This window comes from Nerophis ophidion, linkage group LG03 (assembly GCF_033978795.1).
Source record: "Nerophis ophidion isolate RoL-2023_Sa linkage group LG03, RoL_Noph_v1.0, whole genome shotgun sequence".
In the NCBI taxonomy this organism is placed as follows: domain Eukaryota; kingdom Metazoa; phylum Chordata; class Actinopteri; order Syngnathiformes; family Syngnathidae; genus Nerophis; species Nerophis ophidion.
In genome coordinates, this window is record NC_084613.1 from 12,004,273 (window position 1) to 12,019,569 (window position 15,297).

At 43.0% G+C, this 15,297-nt stretch overlaps 1 protein-coding gene across 2 annotated transcripts in view; it reads right to left on the reverse strand.

Moving 5' to 3' along the window:
- Positions 1-15,297, reverse strand: part of LOC133549120 (filamin-C-like) — a 151,990-nt gene that overhangs the window by 43,510 nt on the left and 93,183 nt on the right. For both annotated transcript variants that reach the window (XM_061894259.1, XM_061894258.1), the window contains 3 exons: positions 12,242-12,404; positions 11,843-12,171; positions 11,656-11,779 (listed from right to left, as the gene is read on the reverse strand). In XM_061894259.1, the coding sequence (XP_061750243.1) occupies positions 11,656-11,779; positions 11,843-12,171; positions 12,242-12,404 (616 nt within the window). The remainder of the gene's footprint in view (positions 1-11,655; positions 11,780-11,842; positions 12,172-12,241; positions 12,405-15,297) is intronic.

The following is a 15,297-nucleotide window of genomic DNA, read 5'->3' on the forward strand; positions in this document are numbered from 1 at the left end:
TTAGTAAGCGTGTTAAAATTGTTTATATCACAACCATCAGTGTACTCTGTATCACCCAGTATGCCTTTCAATCTTGTACATGTGATTACGGAAGCTGCATGCAACATGTTGCTGGACTAACAATCGGTGTGTACATGTTGTTGAAGGTGTCAAAGGCATTGGCTTCACAGCCCGCCCTTAGTCTTGTCATCAGGATGAACACCATTGGATATTCGCGAGAACGTTAGCGGCTCCCATTGTCTTCTTTACTCTGTGTAACGGGTTTAAAAAGCTCTTTGAGTGGTAAAGGTGGCCGACTTCTGATGTATTTTAACGGGCAGGTGGCGTGCGGTTGCGGTTCTGATAAAATGTTGGTTCGGGTGGACGGTGGGTGGATGATGACTTTGGTGATGCGGTTGCGGATGATATAACTGCCTACCCGCGCATCTCTACCATCCATCCATCCATTTTCTACCGCTTGTCCCTTTTGGGGTCGCCGGAGCCTATGTCAGCTGCATTCGGGCGGAAGGCGGTCTCCACCCTGGACAAGTCAAGGGCCAGCACAGATAGACAGACAACATTCACGCACTAGGGCCATTTTAGTGTTGCCAATCAACCTATCCGCAGGTGCATGTTTTTTTGGAGGTGGGACCAAAACGCACCCAGCAAAGGCTCACCAAAAGTGGGAGAGAAATTTAGGAAAGGTCGGAAAAACTCCAAAAAATGTAGAAAATCACACCCATCTTAGAGGGCCGCAATTCCCGCCCCGGCTCCCGGCCTTTTCCAAAACGCACCCAGCAAAGGCTCACCAAAAGTGGGAGAGAAATTTAGGAGAAGTCGGAAAAACTCCCCAAAATTTGGAAAATCACATCTATGTTAGAGGGCCGCAATTCCTCCCGGCATGTCCAAAACACACCCAGCAAAGACACAGCAAAAGTGGGAGAGAAATGTACGAAAAGTCTGAAAAACTCCAAAAAATGTAGAAAATCACACCCAGGTTAGAGGGCCACAATTCCTGCCCCGACTCACGGCATGTCCAAAAAAGTCACACCAAAAGTGGGAGAGAAATTTAGGAAAAGTTGGAAAAACTCAAAAAAATTTAGAAAATCACACCCAGGTTAGAGGGCCGCAATTCCCGCCCGGTTCCCGGCCTTTTCCAAAACGCACCCAACAAAAGCACACCAAAAGTGGGAGAGAAATTTAGGAGAAGTCGGAAAAACTCCCCAAAATTTGGAAAATCACACCCATGTTAGAGGGCTGCAATTCCTCCCGGCATGTCCAAAACACACCCAGCAAAGTCACACCAAAAGTGGGAGAGAAATTTAGGAGAAGTCGGAAAAACTCCCCAAAATTTGGAAAATCACATCCATGTTAGAGGGCCGCAATTCCTCCCAGCATTTCCAAAACACACCCAGCAAAGACACAGCAAAAGTGGGAGAGAAATTTAGGAAAAGTCTGAAAAACTCCAAAAAATGTGGAAAATCACACCCATGTTAGAGGGCCGCAATTCCTCCCGGCATGACCAAAACACACCCAGCAAAGTCACACCAAAAGTGGGGAAAAAATTTAGGAGAAGTCGGAAAAACTCCCCAAAATTTGGAAAATCACACCCAGGTTAGAGGGCCACAATTCTTCCCGGCATGTCCAAAACGCACCCAGCAAAGTCACACCAAAAGTGGGAGAGAAAATTAGGAAAAGTCTGAAAAACTCCAAAAAATGTGGAAAATCACACAGAGGTTAGAGGGCCGCGATTCCCGCCCCGGCAAAGTCATACCAAAAGTGGGAGAGAAATTTCGGAAAAGTTGGAAAAACTCCCAAAAATTTGGAAAATCACACCCATGTTAGAGGGCCAAAATTCCTCCCGGCATGTCCAAAACACACCCAGCAAAGACACAGCAAAAGTGGGAGAGAAATGTAGGACAAATCAGAAAAACTCCAAAAAATTTGGAAAATCCCACAGAAGTTAGAGGGCCACAGTTCCTGCCCCGGCTCCCGGCATGTCCAAAACACACCCAGCAAAGTCAAACCAAAAGTGGGAGAGAAATTCAGGAGAAGTCGGAAAAACTCCCCAAAATTTGGAAAATCACATCTATGTTAGAGGGCCGCAATTCCTCCCGGCATGTCCAAAACACACCCAGCAAAGGCACACAAAAAGTGGGAGAGAAAATTGGGAAAAGTCAGAAAAACTCCCAAAAAATGTGGGAAATCACACCAAGGTTAAAGGGCCGCAATTCCTGCCCCGGCTCACGGCATGTCCAAAAAAGTCACACCAAAAGTGGGAGAGAAATTTAGGAAAAGTTGGAAAAACTCAAAAAAATTTAGAAAATCACACCCATCTTAGAGGGCCGCAATTCCCGCCCCGGTTCCCGGCCTTTTCCAAAACGCACCCAACAAAAGCACACCAAAAGTGGGAGAAAAATTTAGGAAAAGTCGGAAAAACTCCCCAAAATTTGGAAAATCACACCCATTTTAGAGGGCCACAATTCTTCCCGGCATGTCCAAAACACACCCAGCAAAGTCACAGCAAAAGTGGGAGAGAAATTTAGGACAAGTCAGAAAAACTCCCAAAAATTTGGAAAATCACACAGAAGTTAGAGGGCTGCAATTCCCGCCCCGGCTCACGGCCTTTTCCAAAACGCACCCAACAAAAGCACACCAAAAGTGGGAGAAAAATTTAGGAAAAGTTGGAAAAACTCCCAAAAATTTGGAAAATCACACCCAGGTTAGAGGGCCACAATTCCTCCCGGCATGTCCAAAACGCACCCAGCAAAGTCACACCAAAAATGGGAGAGAAATTTAGGAAAAGTTGGAAAAACTCCAAAAAATTTGGAAAATCACACCCAGGTTAGAGGGCCGCAATTCCCGCCCCGGCTCTCGGCATGTCCAAAAAAGTCACACCAAAAGTAGGATAGAAATTTAGGAAAAGTTGGAAAAACTCAAAAAAATTTGGAAAATCACATCTATGTTAGAGGGCCGCAATTCCTCCCGGCATGTCCAAAACACAGACAGCAAAGTCACACCAAAAGTGGGGAAAAAATTTAGGAGAAGTCGGAAAAACTCCCCAAAATTTGGAAAATCACACCCAGGTTAGAGGGCCATAATTCCTCCCGGCATGTCCAAAACGCTCCCAGCAAAGGCACACCAAAAGTGGGAAGAGACATTTAGGAGAAGTCGGAAAAACTCCCCGAAATTTGGAAAATCACACCCATGTTAGAGGGCCACAATTCCTCCCGGCATGTCCAAAACGCACCCAGCAAAGTCACACCAAAAATGGGAGAGAAATTCAGGAAAAGTTGGAAAAACTCCAAAAAATGTGGAAAATCACACCTAGGTTAGAGGGCCGCAATTCCCGCCCCGGCTCTCGGCATGTCCAAAAAAGTCACACCAAAAGTGGGAGAGAAATTTAGGAAAAGTTGGAAAAACTCAAAAAAATTTAGAAAATCACACCCATCTTAGAGGGCCGCAATTCCCGCCCCGGCTCCCGGCCTTTTCCAAAACGCACCCAACAAAAGCACACCAAAAGTGGGAGAAAAATTTAGGACAAGTCAGAAAAACTCCCAAAAATTTGGAAAATCACACCCATTTTAGAGGGCCACAATTCTTCCCGGCATGTCCAAAACACACCCAGCAAAGTCACAGCAAAAGTGGGAGAGAAATTTAGGACAAGTCAGAAAAACTCCCAAAAATTTGGAAAATCACACAGAAGTTAGAGGGCTGCAATTCCCGCCCCGGCTCCCGGCCTTTTCCAAAACGCACCCAACAAAAGCACACCAAAAGTGGGAGAAAAATTTAGGACAAGTCAGAAAAACTCCCAAAAATTTGGAAAATCACACAGAAGTTAGAGGGCTGCAATTCCCGCCCCGGCTCACGGCCTTTTCCAAAACGCACCCAACAAAAGCACACCAAAAGTGGGAGAGAAATTTAGGAAAAGTCGGAAAAACTCCCCAAAATTTGGAAAATCACACCCATGTTAGAGGGCCATGATTCCTCCCGGCATGACCAAAACACACCAAGCAAAGTCACACCAAAAGTGGGAGAGAAATTTAGGAAAAGTTGGAAAAACTCCAAAAAATGTGGAAAATCACACAGAGGTTAGACGGCCGCGATTCCTGCCCCCAAAAGTGGGAGAGAAATTTAGGAAAAGTTGGAAAAACTCAAAAAAATTTTGAAAATCACACCCATCTTAGAGGGCCGCAATTCCCGCCCGGGCTCCCGGCCTTTTCCAAAACGCACCCAACAAAAGCACACCAAAAGTGGGAGAAAAATTTAGGAAAAGTCGGAAAAACTCCCAAAAATTTGGAAAATCACACCCAGGTTAGAGGGCCACAATTCCTTCCGGCATGACCAAAACGCACCCAGCAAAGGCACACCAAAAGTGGGAGAGAAATTTAGGAAAGGTCGGAAAAACTCCAAAAAAAAGGAGAAAATCACACCCAGGTTAGAAAGCCGCAATTCCCACCGCCGGCTGCTCTGTGCCTATGGATTTTTTTTTATATAAAAAAAAGTATCTTGCCTCAAGAAAGGCTGAAAAACACTGGTCTAGGGCATGGGTGTCAAACTCTGGCCCGCGGGCCAAATTTGGCCCGCCGTGTATTTTCATTTGGCCCTTGAGGCAACATCAAATTAACATTAGAGCTGGCCCGCCGGTGTTATACAGCGGCGGTGTCGCTGTAACACCGCATTCACCGCTAATACTCATACTTGCTAACCCCCCCCCCCCGATTTTCCAAGGAGACTCCCAAATTTCAGTGTCCGTCACGAAAATCATAAGGGGCGACCATTCTCCCAAATTTCTCCCGATTCCCACCTGGACAATACTATTGGGGGCGTGCCTTAAAGGCACTGCCTCAAGCGTCCTCTAAAACCTTTCGTCACGTCCGCTTTTCCTACGTAGAAACAGCGTGCCGGCCTAGTCACATGATACATGTGGCTTTTACACACACACACACGCTAATGCAATGCAAGCTTGGTCAACAGCGATACAGGTCACACGGAGGGTGGCCGTATAAACAACTTTAAGACTGTTACAAATATGCGCCACACTGTGAACCAACACTAAACGAGAATGACAAGCAAATTTCGGGAGTACATCCGCACTGTAACACAACATTAACACAACAGAACAAATACACAGAACCCCTTGCAGTACTACCTCTCCCTGGACGCTACAATATAAAAATGTATTATTAGTCCGTGGGAAATGTTTATTTTGGTATTTACCTGAGAAGGCTGCAAATAGAAAAGAGGCATTCAATTTCTATTTAAATTTGATTTGATATGCCATTGCTATTTTTAAATTATTCGTATTATTTGAAACTTGATTTTCCATGTCACTATAAAGTTATATAAGCCTCGCTTGTTCAATATTTCATGCAAAACTTGTTTGGGTCCCTATTAAAAGGTTAATTTGTTCAACCTTTGTTCAGTTTAAAATTTTGCTCACTCTGTATTTGAGTTTGACACCCCTGGTCTAGGGGCTTCGCAGCTACGGATTATTTAATTACTTATTGATCAGTTTGATTGCGTGATCGGATAAAACAGGCTTCATTACCGCAATGTGTTTTAGGGAAGGTAATAAAACATTTTATCGCTCGCGATAACCTTGTCTTTTCTGATAAACGCACATCGTCAGCATTGAAATTGCAATTTTTAACAAGTGTGCATTGAGTCGAATACAAAAATAGAAAAAAAGTCAGTTGTTCCCCTGCACAATGATAATGGCCTCCGCTCCAGTGCCGGGGCCGAGCGGAAACTGGGCGTCAAAAAAGTTCCTGGCACTCGATGCAATGCAGATTTGACCGATTTGTATTCGTCAAACGGTTAATGCTCTTTAGTGGCTCCCTGGAGCTTTTTCAAAAATGTATAAACATAGAAAAAAGACGAGGGGGGGAAAAACATATATTTTTGTTTTAATAGGGTTTCTGTAGGAGGACAACATTACACAAACCTTCCTAATTGTTAGAAATCCCGCTGTTTTTTATTAAAAACGTGATTCTCTGATGGCGAGCGCCGTTTTGTCCTACTAATTTTGCCGGTTCTTGAACTCGCCGTAGTTTGTTTACATTTACAAATTTCACAGAAAGAGGTGTTTTATGCCACTCGTTCTTTGCCTCACTTTGTCCACCAAACGTTTTATGCTGTGCGGGAATGCACAAAGGTGATCTTTGTTGATGTTATTATATGGAGTGCTAATCAAGCATATTTGGTCAGTGCATGACTGCGAGCTAATTGATGCTAACATGCTGGCTTTAGTGAAGTGAAGTGAATTATATTTATATAGCGCTTTTCTCTAGTGACTCAAAGCGCTTTACATAGCGAAACCCAATATCTAAGTTACATTTAAACCAGTGTGGGTGGCACTGGGAGCACGTGGGTAAAGTGTCTTGCCCAAGGACACAACGGCAGTGACTAGGATGGCGGAAGCGGGAATCGAACCTGCAACCCTCAAGTTGCTGGCACGGCCACTCTACCAACCGAGCTATACCGCCCCTTTATGTACGTAATGCATCATTATGCCTCATTTGTAGCTATATTTGAGCTGATTTAATTTACTTTACTTATGTCCTCTGTGTATTTAATTTATATCTGCATGTCTAATGACGCATTATCTGTAGGTAATAATGACTGCATTTCTGATAGTTGTTTGTGTGCCATGTTGTTCCAGACCACAGCAAACGTAACCCTGGCTTGCATAGATTGTTATAAATCCCTTAGAAGAAGACAGCCTGCTGTTTCCTTTAACTTGGACACATACATCTACAGTTTTGCCCATTCTGAGCCAGTCATTTAGAGGAATTATCTCACCCTTTACTAATGTTGCAAAAATGTGTAGAATAAAAATTATATTTCCAAATTTTTGTCAACAAAGATTTGGGTCAGCCTGAGACACAGTCATTTTGATAGTAGGCAATTGTAGCTAATATAGACACTTATGTCATGTGTTGCCTTCATTATAACACTTATTTAAGACTTTTAAAGTCATTTTGATAGTAGGCTAATATAGCTAATAAATACACTTATATCATGTGTTGACTTCATTATAACACTTATATAAGACTTTTAATTTTTTATTATTATTTTTTTGGGGTCCAATATGGGTCTTTCAACATTTTGGGTTGTCGACCCTTGGATTAATGGAAGCAACAGGATATGAGTCAAAGCTTTTTTCTCATTGAATAAACCAATTGTTGCAGCTCAAATTTTCATGAGGTAATGAAGGGGGGGGATTAAAAAAAACCCTCATAAAACCTTTAGTAAAAAAAAAAAAACAGGTTCTACTACACATTTTAAAATACAACCCAGTCCAGTGTGGGGGCCGGAATCTTTGGGCAAAAAATGGATTATTGATGCATCATTTAATTTATGTACAAACCCCAAAACCATTGAAGTTGTCACGTTGTGTAAATGGTAAATAAAAACAGAATACAATTATTTGCAAATCATTTTTGTCAATTGAATAGACTGCAAAGACAAGATATTTAATGTTCGAACTGGAAATCTTTGTTATTTTTGGCAAATATTAGCTCATATGTAATTTGATGCCTGCAACATGTTTCAAAAAAGCTGGCACATGTGGCAAAAAAGACTGAGAAAGTTTGAGGAATGCTCATCACACACTTATTTGGAACATCCCACAGGTGAACAGGCTAATTGGGAACAGGTGGGTGCCATGATTGGGTATAAAAGCAGATTCCATGAAATGCTCGGTCATTCACAAACAAGGACGGGGCGAGGGTCACAACTTTGTCAACAAATGCCTGAGCAAACTGTTTACGAACAACATTTCTCAACCAGCTATTGCAAAGGATTTAGGGATTTCACCATCTATGGTCTGTAATATCATCAAAAGGATCAGAGAATATGGAGAAGTTACTGCACGTAAACAATGATATTACGGACCTTCGATCCCTCAGGCGGTACTGCGTCAAAAAACGACATCCGTTTGTAAAGGATATCACCACATGGGCTCAGGAACACTTCAGAAAACCACTGTCAGTAACTACAGTTGGTTTGCTACATCTGTAAGTGCAAGTCCAAACTCTACTATGCAAAGCCACAGCCATTTATCAACAACACCCAGAAGTGCCAACGTTTGGACTGATGCAAAGTGGAAAAATGTTCCGTGGTCTGACAAGTCCACATTTCAAATTTTTTGGGGAAACTGTGGACCTCGTATCCTACGGACCAAAGAGGGAAAGAACCATCCGGACTGTTCTAGGCGCAAAGTTGAAAAGCCAGCATCTGTGATGGTATGGGGGTGTATTAATACCCAAGGCATGGGTAACTTACACATCTGTGAAGGCACCATTAATGCTGAAAGGTACATACAGGTTTACGAACAACATTTCTCAACCAGCTATTGCAAGGAATTTTTAGGGATTTCACCAACTACGGTCCGTAATATCATCAAAAGGTTCAGAGAATCTGGACAAATCACTGCACGTAAGCGGCAATGTCAGGCGACATCAGTGTGTAAAGGATATCACCACATGAGCTCAGGAACACTTCAGAAAACCACTGTCAGTAACTACAGTTGGTTGCTGCATCTGTAAGTGCAAGTTCAAACTCTACTATGCAAAGCCCAAGACCAAAGAGGGAAAGAACCATCCGGACTGTTATAGGTGCAAAGTTGAAAAGCCAGCATCTGTGATGGTATGGGGGTGTATTAGTGCCCAATGCATGGATAACTTACACATCTGTGAAGGCACCATTAATGCTGAAAGGTACATACAGGTTTACGAACAACATTTCTCAACCAGCTATTGCAAGGAATTTTTTGGGATTTCACCAACTACGGTCCGTAATATCATCAAAAGGTTCAGAGAATCTGGACAAATCACTGCACGTAAGCGGCAATGTCAGGCGACATCAGTGTGTAAAGGATATCACCACATGGGCTCAGGAACACTTCAGAAAACCACTGTCAGTAACTACAGTTGGTTGCTGCATCTGTAAGTGCAAGTTCAAACTCTACTATGCAAAACCAAAGACCAAAGAGGGAAAGAACCATCCGGACTGTTCTAGGCGCAAAGTTGAAAAGCCAGCATCTGTGATGGTATGGGGGTGTATTAGTGCCCAATGCATGGGTAACTTACACATCTGTGAAGGCACCATTAATGTTGAAAGGTACATACAGGTTTACGAACAACATTTCTCAACCAGCTATTGCAAGGAATTTTTAGGGATTTCACCAACTACGGTTCGTAATATCATCAAAAGGTTCAGAGAATCTGGACAAATCACTGCACGTAAGCGGCAATGTCAGGCAACATCAGTGTGTAAAGGATATCACCACATGGGCTCAGGAACACTTCAGAAAACCACTGTCAGTAACTACAGTTGGTTGCTGCATCTGTAAGTGCAAGTTCAAACCCTACCATGCAAAACCAAAGACCAAAGAGGGAAAGAACCATCCGGACTGTTATGGGCGCAAAGTTGAAAAGCCGGCATCTGTGATGGTATGGGGGTGCATTAGTGCCCAATGCATGGGTAACTTACACATCTGTGAAGGCACCATTAATGCTGAAAGGTACATATAGGTTTACGAACAACATTTCTCAACCAGCTATTGCAAGGAATTTAGGGATTTCACCAACTACGGTCCGTAATATCATCAAAAGGTTCAGAGAATCTGGACAAATCACTGCATGTAAGCGGCAATGTCAGGCGACATCAGTGTGTAAAGGATATCACCACATGGGCTCAGGAACACTTCAGAAAACCACTGTCAGTAACTACAGTTGGTTGCTGCATCTGTAAGTGCAAGTTCAAACTCTACCATGCAAAACCAAAGACCAAAGAGGGAAAGAACCATCCGGACTGTTCAAGGCGCAAACTTGAAAAGCCAGCATCTGTGATGGTATGGGGGTGTATTAGTGCCCAAGGCATGGGTAACTTACACATCTGTGAAGGCACCATTAATGCTGAAAGGTACATACAGGTTTACGAACAACATTTCTCAACCAGCTATTGCAAGGAATTCAGGGATTTCACCAACTACGGTCCGTAATATCATCAAAAGTTTCAGAGAATCTGGACAAATCACTGCACATAAGCGGCAATGTCAGGCGACATCAGTGTGTAAAGGATATCACCACATGGGCTCAGGAACACTTCAGAAAACCACTGTCAGTAACTACAGTTGGTTAAATGCATCTGTAAGTGCAAGTTCAAACTCTACTATGCAAAGCCAAAGACCAAAGAGGGAAAGAACCATCCGGACTGTTATGGTTGCAAAGTTGAAAAGCCGGCATCTGTGATGGTATGGGGGTGTATTAGTGTCCAAGGCATGGGTAACTTACACATCTGTGAAGGCACCATTAATGTTGAAAGGTACATACAGGTTTACGAACAACATTTCTCAACCAGCTATTGCAAGGAATTTTTTGGGATTTCACCAACTACGGTCCGTAATATCATCAAAGGTTTCAGAGAATCTGGAAAAATCACTGCACGTAAGCGGCAATGTCAGGCGACATCAGTGTGTAAAGGATATCACTACATGGGCTCAGGAACACTTCAGAAAACCACTGTCAGTAACTACAGTTGGTTGATGCATCTGTAAGTGCAAGTTCAAACTCTACTATGCAAAGCCCAAGACCAAAGAGGGAAAGAACCATCCGGACTGTTATAGGTGCAAAGTTGAAAAGCCAGCATCTGTGATGGTATGGGGGTGTATTAGTGCCCAATGCATGGGTAACTTACACATCTGTGAAGGCACCATTAATGCTGAAAGGTACATACAGGTTTACGAACAACATTTCTCAACCAGCTATTGCAAGGAATTTTTAGGGATTTCACCAACTACGGTTCGTAATATCATCAAAAGGTTCAGAGAATCTGGACAAATCACTGCACGTAAGCGGCAATGTCAGGCGGTACTATGTCAACAAGCGACATCGGTGTGTAAAGGATATCACCACATGGGGTCAGGAACACTTCAGAAAACCACTGTCAGTCACTACAGTTGGTTGCTGCATCTGTAAGTGCAAGCTCAAACTCTACTATGCAAAGCCAAAGTCCAAAGAGGGAAAGAACCATCCGGACTGTTATAGGTGCAAAGTTGAAAAGCCAGCATCTGTGATGGTATGGGGGTGTATTAGTGCCCAATGCATGGGTAACTTATAAATCTGTGAAGGTACCATTAATGCTGAAAGGTACATACAGGTTTTGGAGCAACATATGTTGCCATCCAAGCAACGCTATCATAGACGCCCCTGCTTATTTCAGCAAAACGTGTTACAACAGCGTGGCTTCATAGTAAAAGAGTGCGGGTGCTGGACTGGCCTGCCTGTAGTCCAGACCTGTCTCCCATTGAAAATTGTGTGGCGCATTATGAAGCCTAAAACACGACAACGGAGACCCCGGACTGTTGAACAACTTAAGCTGTACACCAAGCAAGAATGGGAAAAGCTTCAAAAATGTGTCTCCTCAGTTCCCAAACGTTTACTGAGTGTTGTTAAAAGGAAAGGGCATTTAACACAGTGGTAAGAATGCCTCTGTGACAACTCTTTTGCAAAGTGTTGCTGCCATTAAATTCTAAGTTAATGATTATTTCGTAAAAAAAAAAAAAGGGCCACCAGGGCTTACTAAAAACACTTAAGTGGTCTAAATTTGATGACATAACAGACAAGCAAAGGCGAAATGTGACCCACACAGGTTGGGCTGAATGCATACCTACGAGGGACCTCCTGTTCTGCGTACTTGACTGCGACGGTGTAAGGTCCATCCTGGGCCGGGGTGTAGTGAACGGTGTGGGTTCCGTCACCGTTGTTTTTCACTCCCACCGGCTCCTTGGTACCTTGGGAGTCAAACGTTACAGGTCTCGATCTGTTTTTTTATTTTTCCTGCCTTCTCTGAGTACCTGTTGGCCCGTAGAGTTTCACATCCAGCGGCGCCTGTCCGGCCTGAGTGCAGTCCACTTGAAAGGTTTGCGGGATGTGCGCTCTCACTCCGGCACCCAAGCCGGGGCCGGAGCACTTCACCTTGCTGGGGTCCACCGGGTCCCGCACCGGCACCTTGAAGGGACTGCCGGGGATGGGGTGTCCGCCGTAGTTGATGTTGACGTCGTAGTCTCCGGCCGTAAAGGGAACGTACTCCACGCTGCAGCTTCCGTCTTTGTTGTCCTTGCAGGATATTTGGGCCTCGGACGCGCCCTCGATGGTCAGCCCCAAACCTCCGGTGCCGGCTCCCCTGTTGACCAACCAAATGATTCCTCCAGTCCACCAAGACGCCATTGATTATCGTCAACTGTTATATCTACCGGGTTTCCACGGTGAAACAGTTAGGCTTGTTGGTTATTCCTCCCTCTAGACCCGGTCCGTAGGCCCGGACTCGGGTTGGATCACATCCCTCCATGACCGACACCCTGAAGGGACTCTTGGGTACGGGCACGTCGTCGTACCGCACCTCGATCAGATGCATGCCTGCACACAAACACATGATCACTGGGGATGGGCGATATGTGAGCTATAGCACAATATATTATTTGGCATATATATATGGCGGGATATTAGCCGCTAGCAGGAATGCTACATTGCGCTAACAAACAAAATATGTTTTTTTTTTAAAGAAAAAACATCGAGCTAGTACGGTTCATTTATTTGGTGTTATTACTGCCGATAGTCGTATCGATGTCCCCACCTTTTGTGTACATTTAAGAGCTCTACCTTGCGGATAGCGGTTAGCATATTTAGCTTGTTATGATACTTTTAAGAAAACTACTTTGTGTGCAGCCAATAAAGCAAGGGTTACTGACTTAAAAGCGGCTTTGCACTCTGGCGGGATATTAGCCGCTAGCAAGAATGCTACATTAAGCTAACAAACGAAATACGATTTTTTTTTAAATAAAAAACATTGACCTAATACGGATCATTTATTTGGTGTTACAGCTGTTATTAGTCGTTTCGATGTCCCCATCTTTTGTGTACATTTCAGAGCTCTAGCTTGCGGTTAGCGGTTTGCCTACACTTCGACAATGTAGCATATTTAGCTTGTTATGATACTTGTAAGAAAACTACTTTGTTTGCTGCCATTGAAGCGAGGGTTGCTGACTTAAAAAGCAGCTTTGCGCCTCTGGTGGGATATTAGTCGCTAGCAGGAATGCTACATTGCGCTAAGAAACGAAATATGTTTTATTTTTAAAGAAAAAACATCGAGCTAGTACGGTTCATTTATTTGGTGTTATTACTGCCAATAGTTGTATCGATGTCCCCACCTTTTTGTGTACATTTAAAAGCTATAGCTTGCGGATAGCGGTTAGCATATTTAGCTTGTTATGATACTTGTCAGAAAACTACTTTGTTTGCTGCCAATAAAGCAAGGGTTACTGACTTAAAAGCGGCTTTGCACTCTGGCGGGATATTAGCCGCTAGCAAGAATGCTACATTGTGCTAACAAACGAAATACGAGTTTTTTAAAATAAAAAACATTGACCTAATATTATTAGTCTTATCGATGCCCCCACCTTTTGTGTACATTTAAGAGCTCTAGCTTGCGGTTAGCGGTTAGCATATATAGCTTGTTAGGAGACTTGTAAGAAAACTACTTACTTTGCTGCCATTGAAGCGAGGGTTACTGACTTAAAAAGCGGCTTTGCACCTCTGGCGGGATATTAGCCTCTCGCAAGAATGCTACATTGCGCTAACAACCGAAATACAATTTAAAAAAAATAAAAAACATTGACCAAATACGGATCATTCATCTGCTCTTACCACTGTTGATAGTCGTATCGATGCCCACCTTTTGTGAACATTTAAGAGCTCTAGCTTGCGGTTAGCGGTTAGCATATTTAGCTTGTTAGGAGACTTGTAAGAAAACTACTTTGTTTGCTGCCATCGAAGCGAGGGTTACTGACTTAAAAATAGGCTTTGCACCTCTGGCGGGATATTAGCCTCTCGCAAGAATGCTACATTGCGCTAACAAACGAAATACAATTTTTTTTAAATAAAAAACATTGACCAAATACGGATTATTTATCTGCTCTTACTAGTGTTGATAGTCGTATCGATGTCCCCACCTTTTGTGTACATTTAAGAGCTCTAGCTTGCGGTTAGCGGTTAGCATATTTAGCTTGTTATGATACTTGTAAGAAAATTACTTTGTTTGCTGCCATTAAAGCGAGGGTTACTGACTTAAAAAGCAGCTTTGCGCCTCTGGCGGGATATTAGCCTCTCGCAAGAATGCTACATTGCGCTAACAAACGAAATACAATTTAAAAAAAATTAAAAACATTGACCAAATACGGATCATTCATCTGCTCTTACCACTGTTGATAGTCGTATCGATGTCCCCACCTTTTGTGTACATTTAAGAGCTCTAGCTTGCGGTTAGCGGTTAGCATATTTAGCTTGTTAGGAGACTTGTAAGAAAACTACTTTGTTTGCTGCCATCGAAGCGAGGGTTACTGACTTAAAAAGCGGCTTAGCACCTCTGGCGGGATATTAGCCTCTCGCAAGAATGCTACATTGCGCTAACAAACGAAATACCATTTTTAAAAAATAAAAAACATTGACCTAATACGGATCATTTATTTGGTGTTATTACTGTCGATAGTCGTATCGATGTCCCTACCTTTTGTGTACATTTAAGAGCTCTAGCTTGCGGTTAGCGGTTAGCATATTTAGCTTGTTAGGAGACTTGTAAGAAAACTACTTTGTTTGCTGCCATCGAAGCGAGGGTTACTGACTTAAAAATAGGCTTTGCACCTCTGGCGGGATATTAGCCTCTCGCAAGAATGCTACATTGCGCTAACAAACAAAATACAATTTTTTTAAAATAAAAAACATTGACCAAATACGGATTATTTATCTGCTCTTACTAGTGTTGATAGTCGTATCGATGTCCCCACCTTTTGTGTACATTTAAGAGCTCTAGTTTGCAGTTAGCGGTTAGCATATATAGCTTGTTAGGAGACTTGTAAGAAAACTACTTTGTTTGCTGCCATCGAAGCGAGGGTTACTGACTTAAAAAGCGGCTTTGCACCTCTGGCGGGATATTAGCCTCTCGCAAGAATGCTACATTGCGCTAACAAACGAAATACAATTTTTTTAAAATAAAAAACATTGACCAAATACGGATCATTTATCTGGTCTTACTACTGTTGATAGTCGTATCGATGCCCACCTTTTGTGTACATTTAAGAGCTCTAGCTTGCGGTTAGCGGTTAGCATATTTAGCTTATTAGGAGACTTGTAAGAAAACTACTTTGTTTGCTGCCATTAAAGCGAGGGTTACTGACTTAAAAAGCGGCTTAGCGCCTCTGGCGGGATATTAGCCTCTTGCAAGAATCCTACTTTGCGTTCTTTCGCTAGTCGCTAA